Below are 27,193 nucleotides of genomic sequence, written 5' to 3'. Positions count from 1 at the left end.
GCACCATCGAGTTGTTCACTTTGAGACGCGCGACAACGCGTCCGAACGACAGTACCGTTAAGGGTTAGACCCACGCCTCGCAATGAGACTGCCGATCGCTGCGCAGTTGAGCGGCCCGCAGCCACATCGGCAGCACGCATGTGCCACGGGCCACACCCCCCCCCCACTCCTCCCCCCACCCCCACCCCCACCCCTACCCCCACCCCTACCCACCTACCCCCTCTGGCATGCATCGTCGTCTGTTCCTCTCGCTCGTCCTGGTTCTGGTCACCCTTGCCGCCCTCGCCTCTCTCGCTCTGCCCTGTGCCGCTGTCTCGGGCGTGTGCGCGGCTTGTGGCCCTGTGGCCCTCCCGCTGTGCGACTGCGATGTCGGCTTTACTTGCGTCTCGCCTGCTGGCCATCCGCTGCCGGGTTATCCCTCCTGCTCCCGGACTCCTGCGGGATATCTTTCACCGGTGGCTGGCGATCGTGTGCCGCCGCTGCCGTGCCCGTCGGGCAAGTTCTGTCCCTTTGGCCTTCCCATCCCTGTCGACTGCCCCGTCGGTGCCGTCTGCTCCTCCTCCCGCGCTTATCGCATTCTCCCACTGGCGCTCGCGCTGGCCGCTGCCATCACCCTCTTCCTTCTACCAAGCCTGGTTGGGTGTGCTTGCGAATCCGACGGTTCTGATGATGTCTGTGCCGAGCTCGTCGACGAAGATGACGCCCTCGAGTCTGGCTCCCCAACCATTGGGGTCGAGATGGTCGACGTGGTCGTCCGGGCTGGTGGCAAGACGCTGCTGCACAAGGTGAGCGGCACTATTGCTGCCGGCGCCATGGTGGCGGTGATGGGACCGTCAGGCGCCGGCAAGACGACACTGCTCAGGGTCCTCCGCGGAGCAGTGGGCGTCGCGTCGGGCGCGATCCGGGTCAACGGCCTCGCCACCTCGCTCTCGCGCTTCCGCCAAACCGTCGGCTTTGTGCCGCAAGACGACGAGTCGCTCGACGCTCTGCTTACGCCGCGGCAGCTTTTGATGGTTGCCTCGCTACTGCGGTTTCCGGTCCTCACACGGCCGGGAGCGCATGCTCGCCACGCCGACGCCATCATTGCCGAAATGATGCTTCAGCACGTGGCAGGAGTGCCCATCGGCTCGGCCACCGATCCACCTTCGCAGCGAACACTGTCGGGTGGTGAGCGCCGCCGGGTCAACGTTGCTCTCGAGCTTGTCACTCGGCCCGCAATCGTTCTCCTCGACGAGCCGACGTCCGGGCTGGACACCTTTGCCGCCTCGCAGGCCATCGGATGTCTCAAGGCCGCGTCGTCCGCTCGCGGAACTACGGTGGTGGCCTCGATCCACCAGCCGTCATCTGACTTGTTCAACACTTTTGACACGCTGGTCGTCCTCGCCGCCGGCGGTACCGTCGCCTACTGGGGCTCGGTCTCCGGCGCTTTGGGCTACTTTGGTGTCGACACACCCGACGCGCTTCTTGATGTTGTGGCTCAAGATCCACAAACCGTGACCACTCGCTGGGCTACGCGGGCCAACAGCAGCTCGTCCGATGATGGCGGTGATGAGCGCGGCGGCGGCGTGGCCGTCGCCGGTCTCTCCGCCATCTCGACACGGCCCAATCTGGTATGGCAGGCCGGAGTCCAGATGGGCCGGGTGGCACTGAGATGGGCCAACGGCACCACCACGCTTGCCCTCCTCTGTATCATGTTTGCCTGCTCCGGTGCCTTCCTTGGCCTTGCATTCATGGAGCCCAAGTACGTGCTGCCACCGCCGGCATCGATGGTGGACGACTGTCCGGTTGGCGCGGCGCAGATGACCGACGGACAGAACTGGAACCAGCCATGCTCGTCGAACTGGCCGACGAGCGAGACGCAGGGTCTCTATGCCCTCTACTCGGTCATGGTTCTCGGCATTCTGGGCACCGCCTATGCAGTCTCGTCGTTTGGCCAGCACATGCCGGTCTACTGGCGCGAGGCTGCATCGGGCTCGTCGCAGCTCGCCTACTTTGTGGCCAACAACGCCATCGACACGGGCCTCGCCGCTGCCTTTGCCTTTTTCTTCCTCGCAGCCTACGCCGCAGTCGCCGACCCATGGGGCGCGTTCGGCACCTACTTTGCGCTCACCTTTATGATGCTTTGGACAAACTTTGGCCTGGGCTATCTCACCTCGTTTGTCCTCGCCCGCTCCAACGCCGCCGTCACCTCGGTCCTCTGTGCCATGGTCATGGGCGTTTTCTCTGGCATGGCCTTCCAGCGGACGCCGACGTACTCGTTCTTCTACTCGGAAGCCATCTGGCGCGCCGAGGCCTCACTCGTCATCCACAACGCGCACCCGTCGGACTTGTACTGGATCTCGGTCTATGCCTCTAACAACTACGGCTACCATATCGACGCCGGCGTGACTGCCAACGCGCTCAAGTGGATGGCCTTGTACGGCGGTGGCCTACGGCTGCTCGCCTTCTTCTGTATGATTTTCCGCCATCGCTCCAAACAGCGGTAGCGTTAGCTCGAGCTTCAAGCCTGGCTCACTAGCGCAAACCAGGTTAGGAGCCGGGTGACCATGCCGAGGCCGACGAGCGCGACAACGTCGAGGACGTATGCGTCGAGCCGGAACCCGTACTCGGTAGCAAACCGCTTCACGCTCTCGACAAACGCGCCATCCGGCTCGTCAAGGTACACCTGGGCCTCCAGCCCGATGAGCGCCTCGACAACGTACCGCGAGAACGAGACATCCCAAAACACCACCAGCGCCGAGTACGAGTCAGCCACGTGTCGGTACTTGGGCGCGATACCAGAGAGGATGGCTGCCGCAAAGGTCGACGAAATGCCGACGACCAGCGCTGTCGATGGTGAAGCCACCACAGAGAGCAGGTACCCGAGTCCGTAGACCGTAAACTCGATGCAGAAGAAGAGCAGCGTGTGCCAGACCCAATTGGAGACCGGCCGGAGCATCGGCAAGTACACGCCGGCAAAGATGACTGCGCCAAGTGCCATGAACGGGATGTCGACAAGCGACTTGCCGACCACATAGGCAACTGATGACGCGCCTGCGGTGTACTCGCGGCGAAAGACTGCTCGCTCGCCGCCAAATGTCCAAATTGCCGCAGCGACTCCGGCCGAGCCCAGCGCGAGCGAGAGGTAGAACGACGAAAGCCGCATGTTGAACCAATCGATCGGCTCGGTGGCGCACGCCTCATGCGCCACTGGCGGGCACTGGTTCGCAAGCGCTGCAGGCAGCGGCGGAAGAAGCAGGCCCGAGCCCTTGTTCTGCAGGAAGCCGCAGCCGAGAACCGCCGCCGACGCCGCATGCACAATGACCAGCCACACCAGCCGAGACGGCTTTGCGGTGTACTGCTGCAATGCGCGCTTCGCGCACGCCCACGTCTGCCGCCACATCGGCGCTGGAAAGGCAGTCCGCGCAGCAAGCGTCCGACGCAGCTGCTCCAGCCGCTGCATGCCTGGAAGTCGGCTACGCCACGACCGCCGCGGCCGCGCCTCGGACGGCGCCACAGACATCGACGCGTCACGGACCACACGGCCGCCGGCAAGATGCAGCTCGGCATCGCATGCCTCCAGAATTTCCGGTCGCGGCTGATGCAGAACAGCAACCACTGTGAGTCCGGTGACGGTAGCCAGTTTGCGAAGCGACTGCATAACGTCCAGCGCAGTCGCCGCGTCAAGCCCGGTCGTCGGCTCGTCGCAAAACAACACCTGCACGCCTGGCAGCTCGATGAGCTCGATGCCGATGGAGACCCGCTTGCGTTCGCCGCCACTCACCCCGCGGTCGCCCCATGTGGCATCGCCGATCTTCGAGTCCTGCACGTGCTCCAGTGAGAGAAGCGAGAGCACCCTGTCCACTGCTTTGCGTCGCACTCGCGACGAAGGCAGCCGCGTCGCCGCCGCATGCTCTAGCACTTGCCGCACCGTCAGCTCCGGCACCATAATGTCAGCCTGTGGCACAAAGCCAGCCTTGCCGCTCATCTCCACCGAGCCAGACGTCAGCTGGATCCGCCCGAGCAGCGCGTCGAGCAGTGTTGACTTGCCTGCACCCGACGCACCCATCAGCGCAGTAACCGTGCCTGCGGCAAACGAACCAGAGACTCCGTGCAAAATGCGCTTCGAGACCCGCGCCGACCTCGGGGTGTCGACGACAACGTCGCGGAACTCGACGTTGGCCCCACGCCGCACCGGACCGTTGATGCCACTCGCTGGCAGCAGCGGCGTCATGGGGCTGGGGGTGGTTGTCACAGTGTGCCGCCGAGTTCGCCGCCAGCGCACCGCGTGCCATGCCCCGCATCCAAGGCCGAGGGCGACAACGAGAGCGAGGCTAATGACGGCCGGGAAGAGCTGAATCGGCGTCGCGCTCTCGGCGCCGCACACCATCAGCGTACCGCAATCAAACGTCCGCGCAATGCCTTTGGGCGAGTACACGCCCTCCGGCGTAGGCCCAAAGGTGAAAGCAAACGGGCCGTCAGGACAAGTCCATCCTGCCCAGCAAATCGAAAAGAACGCCCCGTTCTGGCAGATCATGCCGCTCTTACACACCGTCGTATCGTAGTCGCCGCTCCCAAACCAGTCAATGGGCGGCCTTGCAAAGCTCGGCATCGACGGAAGCGCGTTGGCAATGCCGGTCGCGTCCGACGCGTTCGGAAAGCCAACGCCGATCGCATCTGGGTCCAGGCCGTAGCCCTCGGTGACCGCGGAAGCATATGGCGAGGTGGCCTGGCAGACCACCGCAGTCAGCGGAAGCGTTGCCGTGCTCGGCATCTGCGTTGCGTTGGAGAGGACCGAGCAAACACCGTTGGTGTCGCAGGCGCCGACGCCGCAGTACGGCGGCACGTTCTGCCGTGAATCACTGACAGGATAGTGCCGCGACGCCACGCTAGGGTTGCAGATCGCGCCTAGCGCCGCCTTGCACTGAGCCGTGCGGTCGGCTCCGGCCAGCGGAAAACCGGCTGCAGAGAGCCGCGGGTAGTTGCCGCAAAGCAAGCGCCCGGGTTCGGGGCACCAGTCCGCCGGCGATCCGTCGCGCTCTGGGCCGGGTTGGACCGTAACAAGACACGGATACAGCGCCAGGATCTTGGCCACCCTTCCAGCAACACCATCATTGTACCGCTGCACCGCACACGCGCCCGTCCGGGCCAACGTGTTGTACATCCGCGCCACCCGTGCAAACGCAGCGCTGCAAGCCGAGCACGCGCACGGCACATCCATCAGAAAGATCGGGCCCGATCCACAGTCTGGCGCACGTAGACACGCCTCCAGACCCTCAGCAGCATCCGTGAGCGACGCATACATCTCTTCATCACATGCGTACAGCGCCGTGTTGTTGGCCGATGGCGGCAGAAAGGCAGCAGCCGTAGCCAACAGAACAGCAATGACGCAGAGGAGACGCACGAGGCCGGCCATGACCACCAGCGGCAAGCAATGCAACGCCTTGACCTCACCCGAGCAGAACCCAGTCTTACCCGCCAAGAGTAGCTTCGGGAGTGGGGTGTAGTCGTCGTAGCTTGGGGACACGGGAGAGGCCATGGCGGCGGGAGGGGAGGGAATGGTGGCTGTAGCCAAGGATGGCGACGACACGCATGCGCCGCTGCGACATCGAGTGACCGAGACCATGGTTCGACTGTTCCTCACCATATCAGACTAGGGGGCTCGCAGAGATGTGCGAGTCGAGACTACAGGACTACATACCAATGCTATGGTACAAACGCAGGCTGCTGATGGTGGTAAGGATGTTCCAGTGATGCTCAGAGCTTCCACCGCGCGCACCGCGACGCGCAGCTTGCTGCAGCCGTGCACACGCGGCGCACGCGCCCGAGTGGAAACACCTGTAAGGCACCGTCACTCGTCCTCGCGTTGACAGGCGGGTGTGTGGAGGAATGGCTTTAGCACGTGATGCAGCCCCGAGTCTGGCCCTACCCCTGGCCCTGGTCCTGGCCCTGGCACTGGTTCTTGCGCCACGGCCGGTCTCCGCCGCCACATCGAGCGAGTGCAAGACATGGACGGCGGGGCCTATCCAGTTTAACGTGGGTGTGGGCGGTGAGCGAGTCATCGTGCCGACGCCTAGAGCTGACAACGTGTGGTGGGTAGCGGTGATGGACGCGTGCACCGGTGCTGTGATCGGGAACGTGTCAATGGCTGGTGTGCTGCCAGATGCGACGGCTAGCAACTGCCCCTCGCTCGCCTGGTCTGCCCAATACGTCGGTTTGGTCGGTTCCGGTGCTACGGCTGTTCGCGCTATGGTCATGTTCCAGTGCGCAGGCTACAATCCCGGGCCGACGGCCTATGTTGTGGCTCTCGATCCTCTCGCGCAGGTTGTGGCATGGCATGTTGCGCTCGAGACCTACGGGTTCTACGGATACGCCGAGCCCATCAGTGGCGGGGCTCGAGTGGTGATCACACTCGCTGGTGCGAGTGCGCTCGATGCGCAAACCGGTGCCAAGGTATGGGCGCTCAACCAAGCCGACTTTGCCGCTGCCGGTTGCCTGCCGCTCCAGGCGGTTGCCCTCGATGCGGAGACAGTGGCGTTCTCGTGCGTGTCGCCATCTGTGGCAGCAGCGGGGCCGGCCTCGCCGATGGCATCGATCCTGGCGTTGGCGGCGGCAACCGGCAGCATTCGTTGGGCAACGCCGCTACCACTGCTTGTGCAAAGCCCGCCCGAGATTACTATCGGCGGTCTGCCGCAGCCGTCGATGCTGGTGGTGAGCACTGGTGTTCTGCTGCCGAACACAACCGACCTTACGTTTCAGATTCTGGCCATCAACACGGCGTCCGGACAAGTGATGGCCCGCTCGCCGCCGCTCGAGGCGGGCGTCACTGCCTTCTCGTCGCTCGCGCCGTGGTCGGATGACGCAACGATAGTGATGGAGCTCTCGCCAACTCACTTCATTCCGACAAACGGTAACAGCTCGTGCTCGGCGCTACTCCGCGGATACAAGCTGAGCGATGAGAACCTGATCCCAGTATGGGACTCGGACGCGTTAATGTGGACAGGCAGTGCGTCGGAGGAAGAGTGCTCAGCGCAAGCCTTTCGCCCTGCAGTCGCGATCGCACGCTGGGGCAAGTCGTATGTGCTCTCATTTGTCGACTTTGCGGAAGGCGAGCTCGCCACCTACTCGCTTGGCCTCATCGACGGAAGCTCGCACAAGGTGCTTGGATCAGCGTCGCTTCTTTCTCTCAACAGGCCCGGCGCGCCAACCACGTTCACTCGCACCGTTGGCCTCACGCCGACGGGCATCGTCGCTGTCGTCGGAAGTGACACCGCGTCGCTGCCGTGGACCGGCTTTTCATCCAAGTGACTGCCGTCGTTCCAAAATTTTCAACTTTTCCGAGGAGCGCGCCAAACGCAGCCAGGCGCAGAGGAACTCGCTTCTGCACACTGCTCTCTCTCAGCACTCGACACCAGCAGACGGTAGCGAGCGAGGTTATAGCTTAGAAAGTAGAGCAAGCAGCATGGCATCGCGCAGGACTCGCAAGCGGTCGTCTACCGAGGGCGCCGGGCCCGTGGCCGGCGAGGCGCAGGCGATCAGCGTGTCGATCCGGGTCCGCCCGCTCAACGCGCGCGAGGTGAAGGACGGGGCCGAGGTGGCTTGGCATCTCAACGAGACTACGATCCAGAGCGCCGACACGCCGTCGCCAATGGTGTTTACCTTTGACAACGTGTTTGGCATGGAGACGCCGACGGTCGAGGTGTACAACACCATGGCCGCGCCGATTGTCAAGTCGGCCATGGAGGGCATCAATGGCACCATCTTCGCCTACGGTCAGACGTCGTCCGGAAAGACGTACACCATGACTGGCTCTGACGAAACACCCGGTATCATCCCGGCTGCCATTGCTGACGTCTTCCAGTACGTGTCGAATCACCCTGAGCGGGTGTGGACCATCTCGGTCTCATACCTCGAGATCTACAACGAGGTCATCCAGGACCTTCTCAACCACGCCGGCAAGAACCTCCGTGTCCGCCAGGACATCGAGCACGGCATCTTTGTCAAAGGCCTGACCCAGGAAATCGCCACGTCGGCTGACCAGGTGCTTGAGGTTATGCGCAAGGGTGAGGCTCACCGCCACTTCTCGTCGACCCAGATGAACCACGAGTCGTCACGCTCGCACGCTGTCTTCAAGGTTGTCATCAAGTCGTGGGCGGCTGACGATCCCAACGCTACGTCGGCTGACGGCGCAGGCGCTGTCATGCGCGTCTCGTCGCTCAACCTCGTCGATCTGGCTGGATCGGAGCGCGCCCGCAAGACCGGCGCCAACAAGGTCCAGCTCAAGGAGGGAGGCCACATCAACACCTCGCTCCTCAACCTCGGCACAGTCATTCACAAGCTCTCTCGCGGCGAGTCGCATATTCCGTACCGAAACTCCAAGCTCACTCGCATTCTTCAGCCGTCGCTCGGCGGCAACTCGCGGACCGCCATCATCTGCAACATCACCCCGGCCAATGTCCACGAGTCAGAGACCGTCTCGACGCTCAACTTTGCCGCGTCGGCCAAGCGAATCAAGAACAAGCCCATCCTCAATGAGGTCCTTGACGACGCCGCAAAGCTCCGCAAGCGCGAGGCCGAGATCAAGGCCCTTCGTGCGGCTCTTGAAGAGCGCGACGCTGGATCGCTTCCGAACGTGCTTGCCGAAAAGGCCTCGCTGGCCGAGGCTCTCGCCGAGGAGCAGGCAAACGCCAAAAAGCTCCGCTCCAAGGTTGATGCCCTGTCCAAGCTGGTGGTGTTTGGTGGCAACGCGCCGGCGACTCCGACGCGTGCCGTTGAGGAGCAGGCCGATGCCGATGAGTCGACACTTTCAGCACCTGCGTTGGCGGCTTTGGCCGTCAACACTCCTGCTCGTGCTTCCCGGCGCGAGACCTGGTGCCCGTCGGCTGCCGCTGCGGCATTCTTCTCGCCGCTCAAGCTTCCGCAGGCGCAGGCTCTCACCACCGCCGACCGTAACGAGGCGTACCTCCGCGATCTCGCCGAGCTTCGGACTTACAACTCGGCGCTCGAGGAGGAGGTGGGGACGCTTGTCGGCGATCTCGAGAACATGTCTGACTTTGCTGAGACCTTTGCCTCAGACCTCCGAGCTGCCCTCGACGACAACGCAACGCTGACGGCCAAGATTGCCGAGCTGGAGACCAAGGTGGCGAGCCAGGAAGAGACCATTGCCCACGCGGACGAGCTTGTGGCAGCGCTCACTACTGAGACTCAGGAGCTCGATGCGGCGGCTGAGGCTGCGCGCGAGGCTGCTGAGGAGCTTGGTAGCCAGCTTGAGGCTGCAGCGGCCGATGCCTCGCAGGCTCAGGCCGAGCTTGCCGAGCTGACAGAGACCCACAGTGAGCTCCAGCAAGAGCTCATTGCGGTTCGGGCGTCCGCGGACGTGGCATCCAAGAACCACGAAGGCGTCGCCGCCGAGCTGGCCGAGGTTCAGACCCAGCTTGCCGACGCACTTGTCAAGGCTACCGAGGCCGAGCGCGAGGCTAAGGAGGCCAAGGCGAGCGCGTCGAGCCTGCAGCTTGAGGTTAATGCTGGCCATGTGGCGCACCTTGAGGCCAAGGATGAGGCTGCCAGGGCTACTGATGCACTCAACAAGCGGCTGGCTAACGCGCTCAACGAGCTTGCCGCACTCAAGAAGGAACTCAAGGCCAGCAAGTCGGACGACGGCTCGGCGCAGCGGCGCGAGATGTCGCTTCGCAAGGACCTCGACAAGACCAAGGCCAAGCTGGCCACGCTGGAGGACAAGCTCAAGGAGACGCGCGCCCAGCGGTCTGCGGCCGAGAGCGAGGCCCAGGCCAAGGCCAAGGCTGTCAAGAGTCTGGAAGCTGAGCTAGCAGCGGCGACGACGGCGCTGGAGAAGGCGAACGAGCAGGTGACCCGGTCGGCGACGGCGTCCAAGTCGTCGTCGATGTCGGTGACCAATCTCGAGAAGGAGGTCGCGGCTCTCAAGAAGACGGCAACCAAGGCCGAGGCCGCGGCCGCCGCCGCAATTGCTGACGCCAACGCAGCCAAGGCCAAGGCCGATGAGCTCAAGGAGGCGGCAGCTGGCGCGCGGAAGGAGGCTGCAGCAGTGGCTGCTGAGCTCGCGGCCGAGCAGAGTGCCAAGGCCTCTGCCGAGGCGCTCGCAGCGAGCAAAGCAGCCAAGCTTAACGAGGTTGCCGCCGAGTTGAAGGAGGTTGAGGCGACAGCGACGATGCAGGCGCGCCAGCTTGCAGCAGCCAACATGCGGGTGACAGAGCTCGAGACGGCGCTAGAGGCCGCCGAGGCCAAGGCCGACGAGGCCATGGTGGCGGCTCAGGCCGCAGCTGAGGAGGCGGCCGAGGCGACTGCCAAGGTGGCCGAGGCGACCGAGGCCATGGAGGGCCAGGCGCCGACGCTTGACTCGCTGCGGGCACAAATTGATGAGCTCAAGGCCGAAGTGCGCGAGAAGCGGCACATGGCGTTTGAGGCCAAGCAGGCGGTGCTCGAGCTCGAGTCGGCGGCGGCGGCGGCCGAGGAGGCCGAGCAGAGCTCGATGGCTGCCGACGAGCGGACTCGTCAGCTGGAAGCCGAGCTTGCGGAGCTGCAGGCGACGCATGCGTCGGTCGTGTCCGAGATGACTGAGATGTCATTCTCGCTCGAGGAGCACAAGGCGTCGCTGGAGCAGGCCGAGGAGATGATGACCAATGCCATGACCCGCGAGGCCGAGCTCGAGGCGCAGATTGCCGAGCTGAAGGCCAACTCCGGCAAGTCGGAGCTTGTTGCCGAGCTCACGGCGAGCAACGCGGCGCTGGAGGCCGAGCTCGCGCAGGTGAAGAGCGCTGTCGCAAGCGAGGTTACAACCGTGCCGCTGGCAATCTCGCCCGAGAGCGAGGAGCAGATTTCGGCGCTGAAGGCCGAGCTGGCCGAGCGCGATGCTCAGCTCGCCGAGGTGGTGGCCGAGGTGGAGTCACAGATTGAGAGTGTGATTGCGTCCGAAGAGGCGAACAACAAGCTGCTGCAAAAGGTGAGTGATCTCGAGACAACGCTGACCGACCGGAAGCAGGCACTCGAGTCGGCGCACGCGTCGATGGCCGAGTCAATGCGGGCAGTTAACGAGCTCCAGCTCGAAAAGTCGAGCCTGGAGAACCTGCTGGCTGAGAAGGAGGAGCAGGTGGAGGCCATCACCGCTGAGCTGGAGAACGCGCTCAACGCGCAGCCGGCCGAAGTCAACCACTTGCACAAGCTGGAGGTGGCGCTCACGCAGGCCGAGTCTGAGAACAAGTCGCTGCTCCTCCAGATCGAGCAGATGAACAAGCGGCAGCGCGACGAGGCGCGGTCGTTCGGCAATTCTGGCCGGCTCCGGCGGATGTCGCTGGGCATGGACGACGACGCGCTGACGTCGGCGCTCCAGGACGAGATCATGCAGCTCAACTCGGAGGTGGCCAAGCTCCGCGAGGAGATCCAGACCAAGGCGATGGAGAAGATGAGCGAGACGTCCAAGCTGCGGACCACCGAGTCGCATGTCCACCAGCTTCAGCTGGCCAATACCAAGCTGACCAACGAGCTCAACCTGGTTCGGGAGGAGATGGCCCAGCTCCGGCAGGCTTCGGGGCCAACAACCGGCTCGCCGGCTGGTGCGGCCAAGGCGTCCAAGGGCGCCGCCCTCCGCGACATCTCTAACACCCCGACCCGCGGAACTGATACACCGCTGTCCAAGTCGGAGACCCTTGGCCTTGCGGCTGGAACCGAGGTCTCTGCGCCGGCAACCCGGCAGCGGCGGATCGGCGCCGGGGTCGGCCCGGTCCGCACGCGCGAGAAGATCCGCCGGGTCGGGTCGACCGGCGGCGCCACGCGGGTGACCAAGCAGACCAAGTCCAAGTCGCGGCTGGGCCAGCTCGGCGCCACTGCGTCGGCTCGGTCCGTCACCACCACCGCTGCCGCCGGTGAGGGCGCCGAGGAGGGATGCAACCAGCAGTGATTGCCATGTGCACCTCGTAAACACGTGTAACCTGAGACTGTGGCGAGTGAGGAGAGATTTAACACTGTGCCGTCAGGCGGACGCCCATCATGTGCCGCTAGCTTCCTACACGAGTAGGACGTGTAGAGTGCGTGCACAATGGCTGCGTGGGTGTGAGATTAGCTGTCGCCAACAGTGGCTTGGTGCGAGGTGACACAACTGATCAGCAACACTCGATCCGAGCGACCAAGGCCGGCCGCAGCCCGCAATAATGCCGCGGCGGGATGGCAAGCAACCCATGAGCTAACAGCATAGTATAGCACATGATCAGACGCTTGCCCGGCCTCACAAGTCCCAGTCCATCCAGGCGATGTAGACGAGGCCGGCGGCGGTAGCCGAGACGATGGTCAGCTCCGCGAGATGTGCCCACAAGGGGAGGACCGGCCTCGGCTCATCAGTCTCATGCGGAGCCACATCATAGATGGAAGTAACGACAGGCTCGTCATCGTCCGACTCTGGCGAAGCTGCCCTCTGTTGTGATGATGGTGGTGTCGTGGCCGGTCGGCGGGGCTGGCAGCCGGGTGATGGGAGAGGGGATGGGCGATGGTGGGATGTGGGATGGGCAGATGGAGAACTCCATCAGTGTGTCTTACTCATCACGGGGAGGGGGGGAGGGGGAGGGGGGGAAGGGAGGGAGGGGCACGAGTCGGCGTCACACACGAGCACACGCATGGTGCGAGATGCCGGAGCTGCGGCGGGCCAAGGGCACGCGAGAGAGCGATTGACCGCGGCGAGGTTTGAAGACGGTGGCGATGTATGAAGATGGGTGGTGATAGTGATGGTGGTAGCCGTGGTGATGGTGGTGGCGGTGGTGGCGGTGGCCGGGCACGTGCCTGGCGGGGGGTGGTGGCGGGGGGTTGCGGGGGTGGGAACCACACTGTCGACGACTACATGACGACGCAGCATGATGCACAGCAGCCCTCCTTGTACTGTTTCTGTGCCTTTGTCCCGCCGTTGGGTAGCAGGGCGTCGCTCTCGTGGGCGGCAGGCGGGGCGTCTCCGGCGGAGGCGGCATCCACCACCGAGGGCATGGGCTGGTAGACGACGACGGGTGCAGGCGGAGCGGCAAAGGCAGCGGCAGGTGGGACATAACCCTCGTCGTCGGTGGTGTAGTCGGCGTCGGGTGCCGCCCAGGCACCGTACTCTTCCACCTCAGATGACTCGGACATCCTGGTCTGGCCTGCCTGTCGCAAAGTAGAGTCGGGTGACCGCCGCTTCGCCGCTCGTCGCCGGCGGGCTGGCTGGCTGTGGAGGGCGAAAAAGCACTGTGTGTTACACACGCACGGGCTGGGCAAAGCACGGCGAGGCAGGAGGTGGGAGGTCAGTAGAAGGACTAGTTGTCGAGATATGGCTTGACAACGTTGTTGACAAAGTCATCGATGTCGATCTGCATGTGCTCGCCGGGAGTGTCGAGGAGGAGAAGGCGCGACGAGTTGTTGAGCTCCTGCAAGCCGATCCAGTCCTCCTGGTACAGCGGAGTCTCGGTCATGGGCACGATGCGGTCCATGGTGCCGAGGGCATAGCGGCCAAAGTGCTCCGATGCGCGCGGGATGACAATGGTGTCGTTGTTGAAGCGGACGAGGATGAGCTTGTTGAGCGTCAGCAAGTTTGCTTTGTACAGCGGGTTCTTCTCGGCGCGTTGGTTGTTGATGTCGGCCATGTACTGGTTGTACTTGAGGTAGGCGTCGTAGTCAAACGGATCGAGAAAGTACTGTGCCTGCACAATGTGATCGCGGATCCACGGGAGGTAGACTCCCATGCCGGCAAGCTTAGCGGCGTTCTGGCACAGCTCCGACGTCGGTTCGCAGTTGGGAATCTCGGACACGCCCTGGTGCTGACCGCCGTAGGTGATGAGGTTATGCATGGGCGGGAGCTTGTGGGCACACCGCTCGACAACCCCACGCAGCAACTGGCCGCCCTGAGAGAAGCCGAGGAGGTTGAATCCGTTGGCGAGCTGGGGATCGTTGGCGATGTGGTCGCACACGGTTGCCACCTGCGAGTTCATGTTGCCAAAGAAGCCCGCAGCCGTGTCCTCGGCCGGCGATGATCCGATCATGACCGAGTAGATGTAGACTCCTGGGATGTGGTCCTTGATGATGCCGGCGATCATGTCCATCGAGTGCTTGGAGCAGCAGTTGTCGCCCATGCCTATTACCACGCCATGCATGCACAAACGCTCCTCCTGTGAGTGCCTCTCTCGCGCCCGCCCGCAACGCAACTCTGCCTCGGCATGGCAAGCACCCGGCAGGTCACGTACCGTGCCACATGACAATGGGCCGCGGAGTCTGGCCAGCATGCACAGACGCGGTGGCCAGGCCGCACGCCACGACGAGTGCAAGCCCAAGGAGAAGAGGGAGGCGCATGGTGGGTGACGTGTGTGGGGGGTGGCCGTAGTGGTGGGTGGGGACGGTCGTCTTGCGGGGCATGCGGGGGAGGCGGCGGGAGTTTGGTCGGGCCGAGGCGTGTTCCGCTCATGCTAATGATGGAGGCGGTTGCTATTTGCTGCTCAGTGCAAAGCTGCTGGTGGAGGGAGGCAGGCATCGCAGCAGCGAAGCGGCGTCGGCTCGCCCTTGATGGTGCGGACGATGGTGTGCGAGGAGCAGGTGGCGCAGAAGATGTCCAGGCAGACTCGGCAATGGTGGCGGCGGCGGAAGAGGCCGAACGGCTGGTTGCAGAGTTGGCAGGCCGAGACTGCCGAGTCTGGCACCCAGGCCGAGTCAGCGGCAAGGGAGGCATCAAGTAGGGCGCGCCACCGGTCGGGCTCGAGATGGGTCGAGTGGACGGACCAGAGGGCAGCTACGGTTTCGGCGGCGGCGGGCGCGACGCGCTGGAGCGCCATCTCCAGCACGGTAGCTTCGGTGCGGGCGTCATGGAGGGCGACGGTGGCGCCTTCGGCGGCGCGGCGGGCGGCATCAGTTGCCTCGGCCACAAATGAATCGTGGGCGTCTTGGATCTTAGCCTCACGGCTGAGGGCGCAGTGATATGCGTCGCGCATCTGGGTCAGCTCTTCGACGGCGGACTCGGAAGCAGCATCGCGGGCGCCCTTGAGCGCCGCAACCTCATCCTTGAGGGAAGCCGCCTTTTCCAGCGCTGCAGCTAGCTTTGCATTGAGAGTTGCGGCAACAACCTCTGCGGCCACATCCTGCTCGGCCATAACATCGGCCGCCGCCGCGAGCTCGGCGACATGTTCAGCCTCAATGCGGGCCAGTTCGCCATGCAGGGCGCCGAGCTCAGCCTGAGTGGCGGCCAGCGTCGAGGTTGTATCGGCAGCTTCAGCCTTCAGGCGAGCAATCTCAGCCGCGGCGGCAGCAGCAGCATCGTCACCATCCGCCGTGCGCCACAGCTCTGCCTGAAGTGTGGCCAGCTGCACAGCCATGGCGTCACCGTCGCTCTTGGCGCGATTCGGCTCGGACTCGGCTTCTGATACGGCCACGGCAGCTGCGGCTTTGGCGTGCTCCAGCTGATCGCGAAGTGCTGAGAGCTCGGCTTCGGCAGTCGTAGCCTTTTCAGCGGCGGCGGCTGCCTCAGCCTTGACCCGGCCCAGCTCGGCCTCGGCAGCAGTAGCCTTTTCAGTGGCGGCGGCCGCCTCAGCCTTGACCCGGCCCAGCTCATCGCGGACCTTGTAGCCTTTTCAGTGGCGGCGGCCGCCTCAGCCTTGACCTGGCCCAGCTCGGCCTCGGCAGCAGTAGCCTTTTCAGTGGCGGCGATCGCCTCATCTTTGGCCTGGCCCAGCTCATCGCGCAGGTCCTTCAGCTCCAACTCGACCTTGGCCTTGGCGTGCTCAAACTCATCAGCTGCAGCTTCAGCAGCTGCCATAGCTGCAGCTTGGATCTGATGTCGTTCCACTTCAAAGGCGGTCTTGGCAAGCCCAAACTCGGCCTCCGCCGCCTTCAGCTTTCCCCGCACATGCTCCACTTCAGCCCGCCCGGCCGCAGCCGCAGCCGCAGCCGCAGCCACGGTCTCGATGTACCGCGCGTGGAGCATCTGCAGGGCAGTGAGTCCGTTGGCGGCGACCGAGTCGCGCGGCACGTCGTCAGCCTTCATGATGACGTCCAGAACGCCGACGTTGCCGGAAAGGACCGCCACATGCAAGAGCGATGCGCCTGTCGATGTTGTCGCCTGCATATTCGACCGCCCATCAGCGACCAGCCGCTTCACGCACTCGGTGTGCCCGCCAAGGACTGCAAGCGCCAGCGGCGTCAGCCGTCCATGCCAAGTCCGCTGGTCCAGCGCTGCCGCCACGCGCTCACGATCCGGGTGCGCGAGAAGAACCTGCAACATCTCCAGCTCTCCGAGTGCTGCTGCCGCGTGTAACACATTCTGCCCGGCATGTCAACCATGTCGATGTCCGCTCCGGCCTCGAACAGTGCCAGCGCCACGCTCGAGTGCCCGCCGAGCACCGCAAGCATCAGCGGCGACCGCCCAGCCTCGTCACCGGCGTCGACCCACACAGCACACCCATCACCGCCGCACGACGCGCACGCCCCGCCGCGCGCAGCCTCGCGCACCGCCTGCTTCAGTGCATTCACATCGCCGGCCTCAGCCGCCGCATGCACTGCGCTTCCCGGCCCGCGCAGCGTGCACCGCCGCCCACCAGACACCGCCAGATCACCCGTCGCCTCGCCGGCTGCCCGGATCCCAAACACCCCGTCGCGCTCCATCGCTGCTGCCTCGAGCACCAGCCGCAGCGAGTCTCCGCCCGACGCCGGAAAGGCCGCCGGCCCGACAAGGACCTCGGACTCCCTCTCTTGATGCGAGACCACCCTTCTCCGCGCCGCACGCACCTCTGCCCGTCCGCCAGCCCGTCCCTGTGTCCGCATGCTCCTTGCCCTGCTCCGGAGCCTGCCTTCGCCTCCTCCCTCTGCCCCTGGCACCACCAGTCCACCCCCTTTCCGCCCTGCGCTCTCGCTCTGGCTCGTAGCCATCACACCCCGTGCTGCTCCGGTATGCCGCGAGGGGGACAAGTGCCTATGCCCGTGCCCGTTCCGTCAGTCGAGACGCCAGAGCCGCGAGCACCGACCTGACTCCCACCTCCGCGACACCCTCACCCTCCCTCGCACACTGCTCCCCGCCATTCCCAACCCCTCCACCAACCCCTGCCACCTCCGCCATGCTCCCCCCCTCATCGCTCGCTCTCACCCTCACCTTCATCCTTGCTGTCGCCCTCGCCATGGCCCCGCCGGTCTGGGCTGACCACGAGGAGGCCACGGTCTCGCCGTTTACATGTCCGCTCTGCGCGGCGTGTGTGGCCCTCCTCAATCCAGACTCTGGTCCATCCCTCTCGCCTCTGGCGCGTCTACTGGAGGACGTGCTCGGTGCTTCGCTCCGCGCTGGCTCAAACAAGCCAGGAGATGCGCTGGCGGCAGAGGTAGTGTGCGTCAAGCACGGTCTCTGCGCTGCCGACCACAACGCAGCCCATCGCCGACTGGAACAGGTGCTAATCGATGCTGCCCCGCACTCTCTGCATGGGCTCGAGAAAATGGACAGCTCTCGTGTGGCTGCCGCCATTGCTGCCGTCCGCCTTCGCAGAGCCTCGCTTGCCGCCGACTATGGCGTGGCGCACGGTCGCGACGCCGGCTGGGACCCACACCTTGCGCCGCTCTCCCATCACGCCACGACAAGCGAGATCGCAAGCGCAAGCTCCCCCGGCCAGCCGGCGGCGGCTACCCTTGCCGCCCACAAGGCACTACCGGACCTCTTTGCCGAGCTGATCGACGAGGGGATCGGAGGCGTCTTGGATGACGACGAGCCCAACTCCAGAGGAGGATAACGAGTTCATTTGGGCCCGGCCTGTGGCCTGCGGCTTAGGCCTTGGTCCGCTCCCGCTTACCACGACCGGGCTTGGCGCGAAGCGAGTTGGAGGAGCGAGGCGAGGCCTGCTGGGCGCCCGAGATAGAGACCGCGTCCTCTGAGCCCAGCGACGTCGAGCGCTGTTGTGGCGACTTGGAGCCGCGCGAGGATGGCTTGGCGTTTGCAGACCGGTTTGAACTTGTCCGAGCTGGCCGCCCCTTCTTTGTCCTCGGGCCTCTGGCAGCGGCCCCTGGGGACGAGGGGGAAACGTTCTTCGAGTTGGACCGCGAGTGCGTCCGCGACAGGTCAAAGTCCGAGTCCGGCGACTCCAAAAGCTCGCGGAAGAGCGGCTCCTTCAGCGCAGCAAGCTTAAACTCGGTCAGCGAGATCATCTCGTCCGCGTTGATGTCAAAGTCATGCAAGAACTGCTGCACAACCTGTGCCACGTTCGTCTTGCCCGTCAGCACCATGCCCTGCTCGAGCGAGGTGAGGAGGACGTGGAACTCCTCCGCAGAAATCTGTCCATCACCATTAATATCATACACGTTGAACGACATGTTGAGTTTCTCCTCAGGCGTCCCATGCGAGAGCACGGAGAGCCCCGTGCACAGCTCCTTGAGCGACACAGTGCCTGACCTATCCACGTCAAAGACCTGGAACACACGATCAATAAACGACTCCGAGTACTTTGGCAAGCCTGCAGACGACATGACCTGCCCAAACGACTCACGCGAAACCTCTCCCAGCTCGGCAACCTCGTAAAACCTCCGAGAGAGCAGCTCCAGCTCGTCCTTGGTAACTATCCCAATGCACCACCACCACCGCCCGTCCATGAGTCGCTAGCCCGAAATGCCCTGCCCAGACCAAGCTGTCGAAAAACGTCGCTACAGCCTGCTGCTTATCCACCCCGGCCTCGCAGGCCTACCCAACCACCTCTGGCCTCCCATGGCCGCCGTCTACGCCCATCACTTTTCCTGCGCTCCTCCCATCCCCGCTCCCATCCCCTTCTACACGCCTTCCTCCCCCTCCCCCCGTCCCGGCCCCTGACGAGCCAATGCCAACGTCACTTGCGAACGATCATCACCCCGCACGCGTGGGCGGGGGGTAGGGGGCAGGGGTGGGGGGACGTGTACAGACGTAGCACGACAGAACCCATCCAATAGAGGTCCATGTAGGTATACACTCTGGTATCCCGCCGTGCAAACGCCCATGCAGGGTACCTGGGGGCGGCTGTACGAGCCTTCCAAGCATGTGTGCGAGCCTTCACTGGCCGTTCCATGCGCGTCCTCCACCACGCCCGCCAGACTCGCCGCACCACCGCAACACTCCGTGGCTGCACTCACACACACACACACACACACACACACACACACACACACACACACACGGCGTACATCGTGTCGTGTTCTCTAGCTGCTCTATCTCCTTTCCAGAGATTCGTCGTGGAATGCTTGACTGCTTGGGTGGATCCGCCTGTGTACGGCTCGAGCCGCAACCCATGTTTCAAGGCCTCCCAAGCGACGAGCGTTGCCTGCTGCCGTTGATTTACGGTTTCCTCTCCGGTTTCGAGCTAGTCGTTGCAACGGCAGACCGGCAACTGCAAAGGAAGGGGGGGGGACAAGGCCCGAGCAAAGTTGACCACGCGCTTACACACAAACACACTGGCAACAACAGTTCATGGTCATGATGTTTACTGACAGGGGGAGGAGGGCTCACCACCTGTGTGGGTGCTCGATGTCCCAGAGAATGGCGTCCGAAACCTCGCGGTACGGCAGGATCTGGCCAAAGCACTCCATCAGCAGCGGCTCTTCCATAAACGCCGTGGCGTACTGCTGAAAGGTGATGACCGACGATGAGTCAACGCCCTTGGTAAACTTGCGGAAAGTGAGGTCGAGCAGCAGATTGAGGTTCGTGTTGTCGGCGTCCACATCAAAGTCGTCGACGTCCGACGACAGCGACGACTTGAGCAGTAGCCGCGCCTCATCGCGGGTGATGACCCCGTTCTCGTTGAGATCATACACCCGATAGCAAAAGTTGAGCAGCGCCTCGGTCGAGCCCTTGAGCATTACCGACAGCGCCTCCACAAACTCGGAGAACTCGATCGAGTTGGACTTGGACTTGTCGATCACTCGCCAGATCGAGTCGATCATAAACAAGTCGTCCACGTCCAGGTCTTCGATCATAATCTGCCGAAAGTCTTGTCGCGTCAGCTTAGTGTAGGTGTTCTTGATCCCAAACCGCCGCATGATCGCATCCAGCTCCTTCTCGGTGACTACCCGCCGCCCGCCCGCCCGCCGTGCCACCGTTAAGTCCTCGCGCCACCACACACACACACACACACACCACAGTAACGCCCAGCTGCCCTATCTTCCTCCCCACAACCCGCTCGCCACTCTTCACAAGCGCCACAACCCGCCCCATCTCCCTTCCGGCTCCTGCCCGCTGCCCGTCTGCCCGGCCCCTCTGCCGCCGCCCACAGCCCACCATACAGTTCATGTCCGGCATGGCCGCAATCTCACGGAGAGCCTCCTCGCGCTGCCTCGGCGACTCGTCGACTTCGTCATGTCTGTTCTTCAACCGCTCGTACTCGCGCTTCAGCGCCTCGCGGTCCATGGCTGCTCCTGTACCAACCAAGAGTGAGCCGTTGTCGTCTCACTGTCTCGCTGCTCCTGCTGTTTCACCGTCTCGCCGTCCCACCGTCCCGCCTCGACCCGACTCCAGCCGCACGGGCATACAAGCGCGCGTGCTCCAGAACCATCGCCCTCACTTCCATAGCCACCCAATTTCGACCCAACATCCATCCACATCAAGCCATCTCACTCTTTCCAGCCATCCCCTCCCCCTCCTCTCCCTTCCATCTCCACATCCCGAGTCACTTTGCCACCACACGAAACATCGCCACGAACATTCATTTTGAACAACAGTAGAAACAGAACCAATGCGAGCCATGCAGCCTCCCAACTCACCATTAATTCATTGTTCCAATAATCGTAGCGGTCTCCCGTTTCGTTCATCTTTGAACGAACACCACCACTCAGGCGATACACTTCACTCGCACACAACTACACCCTCAACACTCGACTCTCCACCCCCTCCACCCCCTCTTGCCGCTTGGCGTACTCTCTGGTGATCGTGGTGTGCTCTCTTTGGCTGGGTGGAAGGATGCACGCGCGGGCGAAGAGCGCATGCCGCAAACGACAAAGAACCGCGTCGCCTGAACTCGTCCAAAGCGCCGACCACGACGACGGCGAGTCTTTGTCGTCGTCCATAGTTGCCACAGGGTGCGGCGAGTGCTCGGGCGCCCGCAAGCTGCTGCGCCCTTTGTCGTTTCCAGCTCGGCCGTTCGGATCACACATGCTGCCGCCACGCCCGCATAAGATGCGCAAGCCGCTCGCTGACCTCCCGCGTGCCGCAGGCCCACACAGCCCAGGTCAAGATACAGGCGGGCGCAAGCGCGGCCGATCGCAGCTGGACGACAGTTTGAGCTTGCACTCGGACGATGAGGCCGAGATGGTGGTCTGGCGCGCAAAGCCGTCGGACTCGAGCCCAAGCGCTCTCCCGCTCGCCGCGCCCGACGACATGGATCTTGTGCGTCCAGCCAAGCGCCATGCTCCGCTGAGGGGCATGGATCTTGCGCCGCCGCTCTCATCTTCGCTCCGCGGTGCCGTCCCGCCGCGGCCGTCACTCTCGCCGGTCCCACCGCCGACCCAGCAGGTCTACTCGGGCGTCAATGCGCTCCTCCACCAGCTCCATGCCGAGCGGACCGAGCGCGGCCTCTGCGCTGCCAAGGTCCGCCTGCTCACGAGCTCGTCGACCACTCCGCGCGCTCCGCGCCTCTCACTCCTCTCGACACCGGCCGCCGCCGCCGCCGCCGCCTCACGCCCGCTGCGCCCTTCTGAGCCCCGCCGCCACACGTGGGACGATCTTGGGCCGGGCGTCCGTCTTGCCGACACAGAGCCGTAGGCCTGTCCCCTACAGCCTGCATCCGACAACACCACCAATGCCGTCGTCGACGAGCCGCCGAGCGCCGAATGAACTCCGACATCGTACCCTCACGCCTGCCGCCCGCCGCCCGCCGCCCGCCGACTTGGCGCCAAACACCTCACCCATCACCCCCACCCACCAAACACACACACACACACGCACTCACAAAGACAGGAGTATGCACGGCCGCCGAGCCCCCATTCCGCTCCGCTCACGCACCGCCCGCCCCGGACGGGCCTCGCTCCTCACCCCGCTCCGGCCTGGTACGCATGCCCCACGCCGCCGTCTTACCACCACACACCCTGCTCCTCCCACTCACCGCACCCCCTATCCCTGCATCCAGTCACACCTGCCCGGGACCAGCGGTCGTTGTTTGACTCGGGTGACTATGACGCTGCCCGTCCACCCACAGCGTCGGCCAAGCCGTCATCAGCCACCTTTCGCTCGGGCCTCCGGCCGCCAACCCCTCCGCGAGTGCTCCCGCCACTCAATGCCGGACCAGCAGGCGCTCTTCCGCCGCTTGGCAGCTCATCAGCTCTACCACCTGTCCGGAGCACCGATCGCTCACAACGTCCGATCCTCCGCGGCTCAAGGCGGAAGCTTCCGCCGCAGGCTCGCCCGTCGGCTGCCGCCCGTGCCCTGCCGCCGCCGCGCAAGCTCGCGCCGCCACCGCCGCAAACTCCGTCACCGCCCTCAGACGAGCGTCCTCTGGGTGCAAGTGGAAGCCCGGCCAAGCGGCCGGCTGTGCCTGTTCGACGCGCCGAGCCCGAGCCCGAGCCCGAGCCCGAGCTCACGGCCTGGATGGCACGCCTTGCTGACCTCGCAACCGACCTCGCCACACCTGGACCGCCGGGCGCCACTGAGGCGCTGGCTCGCGAGGTAGCTGCATTTGGCGAGTGGGCCCGTGACGTCGAGGCAGCATGGTCTGACGACGAGCGCCATACTGTCCTGCGGGCGCTCTTTGATCTCGTAGCGCTCGACGACGGGCACATCCTTGTCCCACTCGGCCTCACCATCCTGGCGCTCGGCTACTCGCTGCCTGTTGTGGTGCTGAACGCGTCCAAGCTCCTGTTTCGGCTCTCCAAGAAAGAAGCCAACGACACGCACTTTGCGGCCAACGCGGCAAGCGCTAGCGAGCTTGTCGAGACCGTAGCAAGAGCGCCGCTCGGCTCGTCGACCGCGCTCTTTGCGCTCGGCACGCTCAAGAACGTGTGCGCCGGCTCCAAAACCGTCCTCAAGGCTGTCCTTCGTGCCGAGCTCACCAGTGTGCTTGCCGATCTCGTCTCGCCGGCGACGGTGGCAGAGCTCATCGCACAGGCCGAGAACGATGGCGAGGCGCGTGCCGGTCAGACGCTGGTCCAAGTCACCGCACTGTTGCGGACATGCCTCAACCTCAACGCCGCCGTCGAACTTGTGGTCGGCGCGGGCGTCCTGCCCTCGCTTGTCGCCCTCCTTGACCGCTTTGCCAAGCATTCGGAGCTGAGCCTCAACGTGGCGCGGGTCCTGTCCAAGGCCTCGCTCCTGGCAGGTGCCGCCGACGAGCTGGCGCGCGACGCAAGCGGGCTAGGCAAGACTATGCTACGCGTGCTGCGGAGCCAGGCGCAGCGCCATCCGCTTGTTGTCCGCCTCGCTTTTGCGCTCGGCAACGTGACGACCCAGCGGCCGGCGGTGTGTGCGGCGCTGGGCAGCCGCCGCTTTGTGAGTGGACTCCTCTCCGCCATCGACCGCTACGTAGCAAGCCACGAGCAGCTGACTGCGGCCGATAGCAGCTCCGATGACGACACCGCGCGCGCAGAGCGGCTGGCACTGGAGGAGGTGCTGGTCAAGGTCGTCCGGCTGACCGCAAACTTGTGCGTCGACCACGCGGTTGGCGAGCGGGTTGCGTGCGCGTCGCAGCTGGAGCGCGTCCTCGACCTGATGGAGCGGCTGGCAGTGGAGAACTCGGAGGAGCTTGTGCTCAATTGCGTGGCGCTTGTTACCAACGTCTCGTTCTTTGCCCAGTCCGAGGCGAGCGAAGGCAACGTGGTGCTGGCAGGCCGGGCGCGTGTGGTCCGCCTGTTGCTTCCGCTCCTGCTGCAGCCCAACTGGGAGATGGTGTACCACGTGGCGCGGGCGTACGGCAACTTTTCGCGATTTGAAGACATGCGTGTGCTGATGGCCAAGCTGCGCGCCGACGAGGCCATGGCTGTTCTCCTCGACTCTGACATCGACGACGTGGTTTTTGCCGTTGCTGGCGTCGTCACCAACCTGCAGGCGTCGCCGGCGTCCAAGGCTGCGCTGCAGCAGCACGGCGGCGTTGATGCGCTCATCCGCGTCGTGGGCTCGAAAGCCGCCGACGCCGATCTGCTCGACGCTCCGTCAGCGCTCCGGGTTCTCGACGTTGCGTGCAAGGCGCTGTACAACTTTGGCCACAAGAACAGCCAGTGGCCGTTCTCGGCGGCCCAGGCCGCGGCGCTCGAGGCCTCGCTCACCGCGCTCCTCGAGCGGGTGGAGCAGCGCGATCTCGCTCCCGATACCTCGCCCGCAGCCACCGCTGCTGCCTGCTTTGCCATGGTCGGCTACAAGTTGCTCGAGATGGTCGAGGCCGTTGTCCACCCACCCGCACCCGCCAGCCCCGCCGCCACTCCCAACTAGCACTGCTGTTAAACATCGCCTCCCCACAATTAACGATCGCGCCCGCCACGAGTCGCACCCCTTTGGCCAGGTCTGAGCTGAGCTGGGCGACACCTCACTCCCCACCCGCATCATCATGAAGGTCGCCGCGATTGTCGTCCTTGCCCTCTGCGCTCTCCCGCTCCTTGCCTCTGCCGGCGGTGTGACCCTCACCCCGGACAACTTTGACTCTGTTCTCGACGGCTCCAAGCACGTCTTTGTCGGTACGCCACCCCCTCCCCCCTCCCCCCCCCCTCTTCTCCCAGCTGACAACAGGTCGCGTCGGAGGAACCATTTTCTTCGCTTGCTGAGGTCACCGACAGGCACATGCCCGTCCCCACACAGCCCCCACACACACACACACACGCACACACACCCTCCCCTCCGCCCCACACTCATAGGCATGCGGTGGGAGATGGTGTACGACAGAGTTCTTTGCGCCGTGGTGCGGCCACTGCAAGAACCTCGCGCCCGAGTGGGAGAAGCTCGGCGAGACCTTTGCCCGCCACTCGTCCGAGGTGGTCATTGCCGCTGTGGATGCTGATGCTCATCGCGAGCTCGGCAGCCGGTTTGGTGTCTCGGGCTTCCCTACCCTCAAGTTCTTCCCCAAGGGCTCGACCGAGCCTGAGGACTACTCTGGCGGGCGGACGGCCGAGGATCTGGTGGCCTTTGTCAACTCGAAGACCGGCCTGTCGGAGAAGCTCAAGAAGAAGCCGACGGCCGTCGTCGAGCTGAACCAGGACAACTTTGACGACGTCGTTCTCAACGAGGACGCCTTTGTTCTTGTCGAGTTCTTTGCGCCGTGGTGCGGCCACTGCAAGGCCCTTGCGCCCGAGTGGGAGAAGGTGGCCAAGGCCTTTGCCAACGAGCCCAACTGCGTCGTCGCCGCCCTCGATGCCGACAAGCACCGCGAGATCGGCTCCAAGTACGATGTCTCGGGCTTCCCCACCATCAAGGCCTTTGCCAAGGACGACAAGTCCGGTGAGGAGAAGTACACTGGCGGCCGGACCGCCGACGACATTGTCGAGTACCTCAACACGCAGTGCGGCACCTTCCGCACCACCGACGGTTCGCTGACCTCGGCCGCCGGCCGCGTTGCCGAGCTCGACGAGCTCGCCGCCCAGTTCCTTGAGGCCGACGACGCCACCCGCGCTTCGCTTATCGACGCCGCCAAGGCCCTCTTTGAGTCGTACGACGGCGCCTTCCCCAAGGCCGCAAAGTTCTACTCGCAGGCCATGACCAAGATCGTGGCCCGCGGTGACGACTACGTCGAGACCGAGCCGGCTCGTCTCACCCGCATGATCGACTCGGGCTCGCTCACTGGCGCCAAGGTCGATGAGTTCACCCTCCGCCTCAACGTCCTCGCTGCCTTTACCGAGGCATAATTGTCCTCATACTCAAATCATCGCCCCCTAGTGAACGCTTGCGCTGCTCCTCTCCCCAACTCGCGACTTTCACGTGAATTTCACACGTTCCCCTGCGCCGCCGACGTCGCCGACGTCAGCAGCACAAGCTCACCTCGGAGCCAGCCAAGGCCAAGGCATTCCTCTCCCTCCTTCCCTCCCTCCCCACACACACACGTGACACGTTACTATGTACGCTCTGCACATGCTTATGGCAGCGGTTGCGCTCGCCACGCTCGTCGCTGCGGCCTACTCGGAGACAGTCCACCGGTATGAGCAGAACTGCGAGACCGGCGAGGTGACGCAGATTCCGGTCTCGGCGGGCGACGAGCTTCCGCTGACCACCTTCTCGACGCTGCATATGGGCAAAATCAAGCTTGTCCGCTCGCCGCGGCTCTTTGCCCGCAAGCGGGTGCTGCTCTTCTCGGTTGCCGCCGCCTACGAGCCCGGCGCAGACGTCCAGTTCAAGGACATGGTCCGCCAGGTCTACCACAACTACGATGATCTCGGCCTCGACGCCATCGTCATGGTCATGGCTTCGGATCCGTTTGCCAACAACGCCTTTACCCGCCACCATCACGAAGCCCCGCATCCCGAGGTGTGGACCACCGTGTCCGACGCCAACGGCGTCTTTGCCCGCGGCGCTGGCCTCGTCTGCCCGCACTTCGAGGAGGGCGCCAAGTCTGGCCTTCATCTCTTTGCCGCCGTCGTCAACAACAACGTCATCGAGTGGATCACCGTCGACCACGGCCACCAGCACGTCAACTCGCGCCCGGAGATGGTGGTCGACTACCTGCGCTCCCACCCGCGTCCGGCTCTTTAGTAACACCCCAGGCGCCGCGAGACGCTTTCTGTCTTTATTCACGCTGCCGAGCAGACTCACTGCGAGTAGTGCCGCTTGACCTCAGACTTGTTCTCAAACGTGCCCATCAGCCGCCCAGCCGCGTTCTGGTACGCCCACATAAAGCCGCCCACAAACCCGATCGAGCCTGCCATCACCATGGTCTGCATCCGGATCGGCTTGCCGATGGCCCAGCCAAACGGCAGCGAGAGCCCGGTCATCAGCGCCCACTTGGACACGTCGCCCATTGAAAAGTTGGCCACGGTCTCGGCCACATTCGGGGCCGCGTTGACCACTGTCCATCCATACCCCCACACCACACAGCCCGCAACCCACCCCACGACCACCACCACGACCACCACCACGACCACCACCACGACCACCAGAGCCAGAGCCAGAGCCAGAGCCACAACAAGCCACACACACACACACACACACACACACACACACACACACACATACCATGAGTCACATATCCTTCCCCCACCTCCCTCTCCGTCCCCTTCCCCCTCCCCCCTCCCCCCCCTTGCCACTCCCTCCTCTCCACAATCGCCGCTCCTTCCCACCGTTTAG

General features: G+C 64.2%; 14 protein-coding genes across 14 annotated transcripts in view; 7 read left to right on the top strand and 7 right to left on the bottom strand.

The window, feature by feature from the left end:
- Positions 1-227: 227 nt before the first annotated feature.
- On the top strand, positions 228-2,894 carry AMSG_02847 (uncharacterized protein; the record flags this gene model as incomplete). The annotated part of the gene is made up of 1 exon (XM_013905233.1): positions 228-2,894. One exon carries the CDS (start codon positions 228-230, stop codon positions 2,484-2,486), a length of 2,259 nt encoding a protein of 752 aa, XP_013760687.1. The 3' UTR covers positions 2,487-2,894.
- Positions 2,100-5,395, bottom strand: AMSG_02846 (white-brown-complex ABC transporter; the record flags this gene model as incomplete). Its single annotated transcript, XM_013905232.1, has 1 exon — positions 2,100-5,395. One exon carries the CDS (start codon positions 5,393-5,395, stop codon positions 2,501-2,503), a length of 2,895 nt encoding a protein of 964 aa, XP_013760686.1. The 3' UTR covers positions 2,100-2,500.
- Positions 5,396-6,084: 689 nt separating this feature from the next.
- Positions 6,085-7,287, top strand: AMSG_02845 (uncharacterized protein; the record flags this gene model as incomplete). Its single annotated transcript, XM_013905231.1, has 1 exon — positions 6,085-7,287. One exon carries the CDS (start codon positions 6,085-6,087, stop codon positions 7,285-7,287), a length of 1,203 nt encoding a protein of 400 aa, XP_013760685.1.
- A 154-nt stretch (positions 7,288-7,441) lies between these two features.
- AMSG_02844 (uncharacterized protein) lies at positions 7,442-11,911 on the top strand (the record flags this gene model as incomplete). Its single annotated transcript, XM_013905230.1, has 1 exon — positions 7,442-11,911. The coding sequence occupies one exon, from the start codon at positions 7,442-7,444 to the stop codon at positions 11,909-11,911; it is 4,470 nt and encodes a 1,489-aa protein (XP_013760684.1).
- An 879-nt stretch (positions 11,912-12,790) lies between these two features.
- On the bottom strand, positions 12,791-13,143 carry AMSG_02843 (uncharacterized protein). Its single transcript, XM_013905229.1, has one exon. It carries the CDS (start codon positions 13,117-13,119, stop codon positions 12,838-12,840), a length of 282 nt encoding a protein of 93 aa, XP_013760683.1. The 5' UTR covers positions 13,120-13,143; the 3' UTR covers positions 12,791-12,837.
- Positions 13,144-13,202: 59 nt separating this feature from the next.
- On the bottom strand, positions 13,203-14,330 carry AMSG_02842 (salivary protein). The gene is made up of 2 exons (XM_013905228.1): positions 14,208-14,330; positions 13,203-14,098 (listed from the first exon to the last, which is right to left on the bottom strand). Exons 1-2 carry the CDS (start codon positions 14,311-14,313, stop codon positions 13,284-13,286), a joined length of 921 nt encoding a protein of 306 aa, XP_013760682.1. The 5' UTR covers positions 14,314-14,330; the 3' UTR covers positions 13,203-13,283.
- Positions 14,331-14,439: 109 nt separating this feature from the next.
- AMSG_02841 (uncharacterized protein) lies at positions 14,440-16,904 on the bottom strand. Its single transcript, XM_013905227.1, has 3 exons — positions 16,288-16,904; positions 15,611-16,222; positions 14,440-15,569 (listed from the first exon to the last, which is right to left on the bottom strand). Exons 1-3 carry the CDS (start codon positions 16,873-16,875, stop codon positions 14,457-14,459), a joined length of 2,313 nt encoding a protein of 770 aa, XP_013760681.1. The 5' UTR covers positions 16,876-16,904; the 3' UTR covers positions 14,440-14,456.
- Positions 16,905-17,705: 801 nt separating this feature from the next.
- On the bottom strand, positions 17,706-19,234 carry AMSG_02839 (uncharacterized protein). The gene is made up of 2 exons (XM_013905226.1): positions 19,135-19,234; positions 17,706-18,539 (listed from the first exon to the last, which is right to left on the bottom strand). The coding sequence occupies exon 2, from the start codon at positions 18,448-18,450 to the stop codon at positions 17,755-17,757; it is 696 nt and encodes a 231-aa protein (XP_013760680.1). The 5' UTR covers positions 18,451-18,539; positions 19,135-19,234; the 3' UTR covers positions 17,706-17,754.
- A 218-nt stretch (positions 19,235-19,452) lies between these two features.
- On the bottom strand, positions 19,453-20,375 carry AMSG_02838 (EF-hand calcium-binding domain-containing protein 1; the record flags this gene model as incomplete). Its single annotated transcript, XM_013905225.1, has 2 exons — positions 20,230-20,375; positions 19,453-20,012 (listed from the first exon to the last, which is right to left on the bottom strand). The coding sequence occupies exons 1-2, from the start codon at positions 20,351-20,353 to the stop codon at positions 19,453-19,455; spliced, it is 684 nt and encodes a 227-aa protein (XP_013760679.1). The 5' UTR covers positions 20,354-20,375.
- Positions 20,376-20,667: 292 nt separating this feature from the next.
- Positions 20,668-21,758, top strand: AMSG_02837 (uncharacterized protein). Its single transcript, XM_013905224.1, has one exon. It carries the CDS (start codon positions 20,903-20,905, stop codon positions 21,701-21,703), a length of 801 nt encoding a protein of 266 aa, XP_013760678.1. The 5' UTR covers positions 20,668-20,902; the 3' UTR covers positions 21,704-21,758.
- Positions 21,759-22,525: 767 nt separating this feature from the next.
- Positions 22,526-24,358, top strand: AMSG_02836 (armadillo repeat-containing protein 2; the record flags this gene model as incomplete). Its single annotated transcript, XM_013905223.1, has 1 exon — positions 22,526-24,358. One exon carries the CDS (start codon positions 22,526-22,528, stop codon positions 24,356-24,358), a length of 1,833 nt encoding a protein of 610 aa, XP_013760677.1.
- Positions 24,359-24,473: 115 nt separating this feature from the next.
- Positions 24,474-25,813, top strand: AMSG_02835 (zea mays protein disulfide isomerase; the record flags this gene model as incomplete). Its single annotated transcript, XM_013905222.1, has 2 exons — positions 24,474-24,600; positions 24,806-25,813. 2 exons carry the CDS (start codon positions 24,474-24,476, stop codon positions 25,759-25,761), a joined length of 1,083 nt encoding a protein of 360 aa, XP_013760676.1. The 3' UTR covers positions 25,762-25,813.
- Positions 25,814-25,924: 111 nt separating this feature from the next.
- On the top strand, positions 25,925-26,624 carry AMSG_02834 (uncharacterized protein). The gene has a single exon (XM_013905221.1). It carries the CDS (start codon positions 25,970-25,972, stop codon positions 26,600-26,602), a length of 633 nt encoding a protein of 210 aa, XP_013760675.1. The 5' UTR covers positions 25,925-25,969; the 3' UTR covers positions 26,603-26,624.
- AMSG_02833 (uncharacterized protein) overlaps positions 26,621-27,193 on the bottom strand; it is a 998-nt gene continuing 425 nt past the window's right edge. The window contains exon 2 of the mRNA XM_013905220.1: positions 26,621-26,915. Within this exon, the coding sequence (XP_013760674.1) occupies positions 26,659-26,915 (257 nt within the window). The 3' untranslated portion in view covers positions 26,621-26,658. The remainder of the gene's footprint in view (positions 26,916-27,193) is intronic.

This window comes from Thecamonas trahens (genome assembly GCF_000142905.1).
Source record: "Thecamonas trahens ATCC 50062 unplaced genomic scaffold supercont1.10, whole genome shotgun sequence".
Lineage (NCBI taxonomy): Eukaryota > Apusomonadida > Apusomonadidae > Thecamonas > Thecamonas trahens.
Note: the sequence above shows the minus strand (reverse complement) of the source record. Positions and strands in the feature narration are given on the sequence as shown.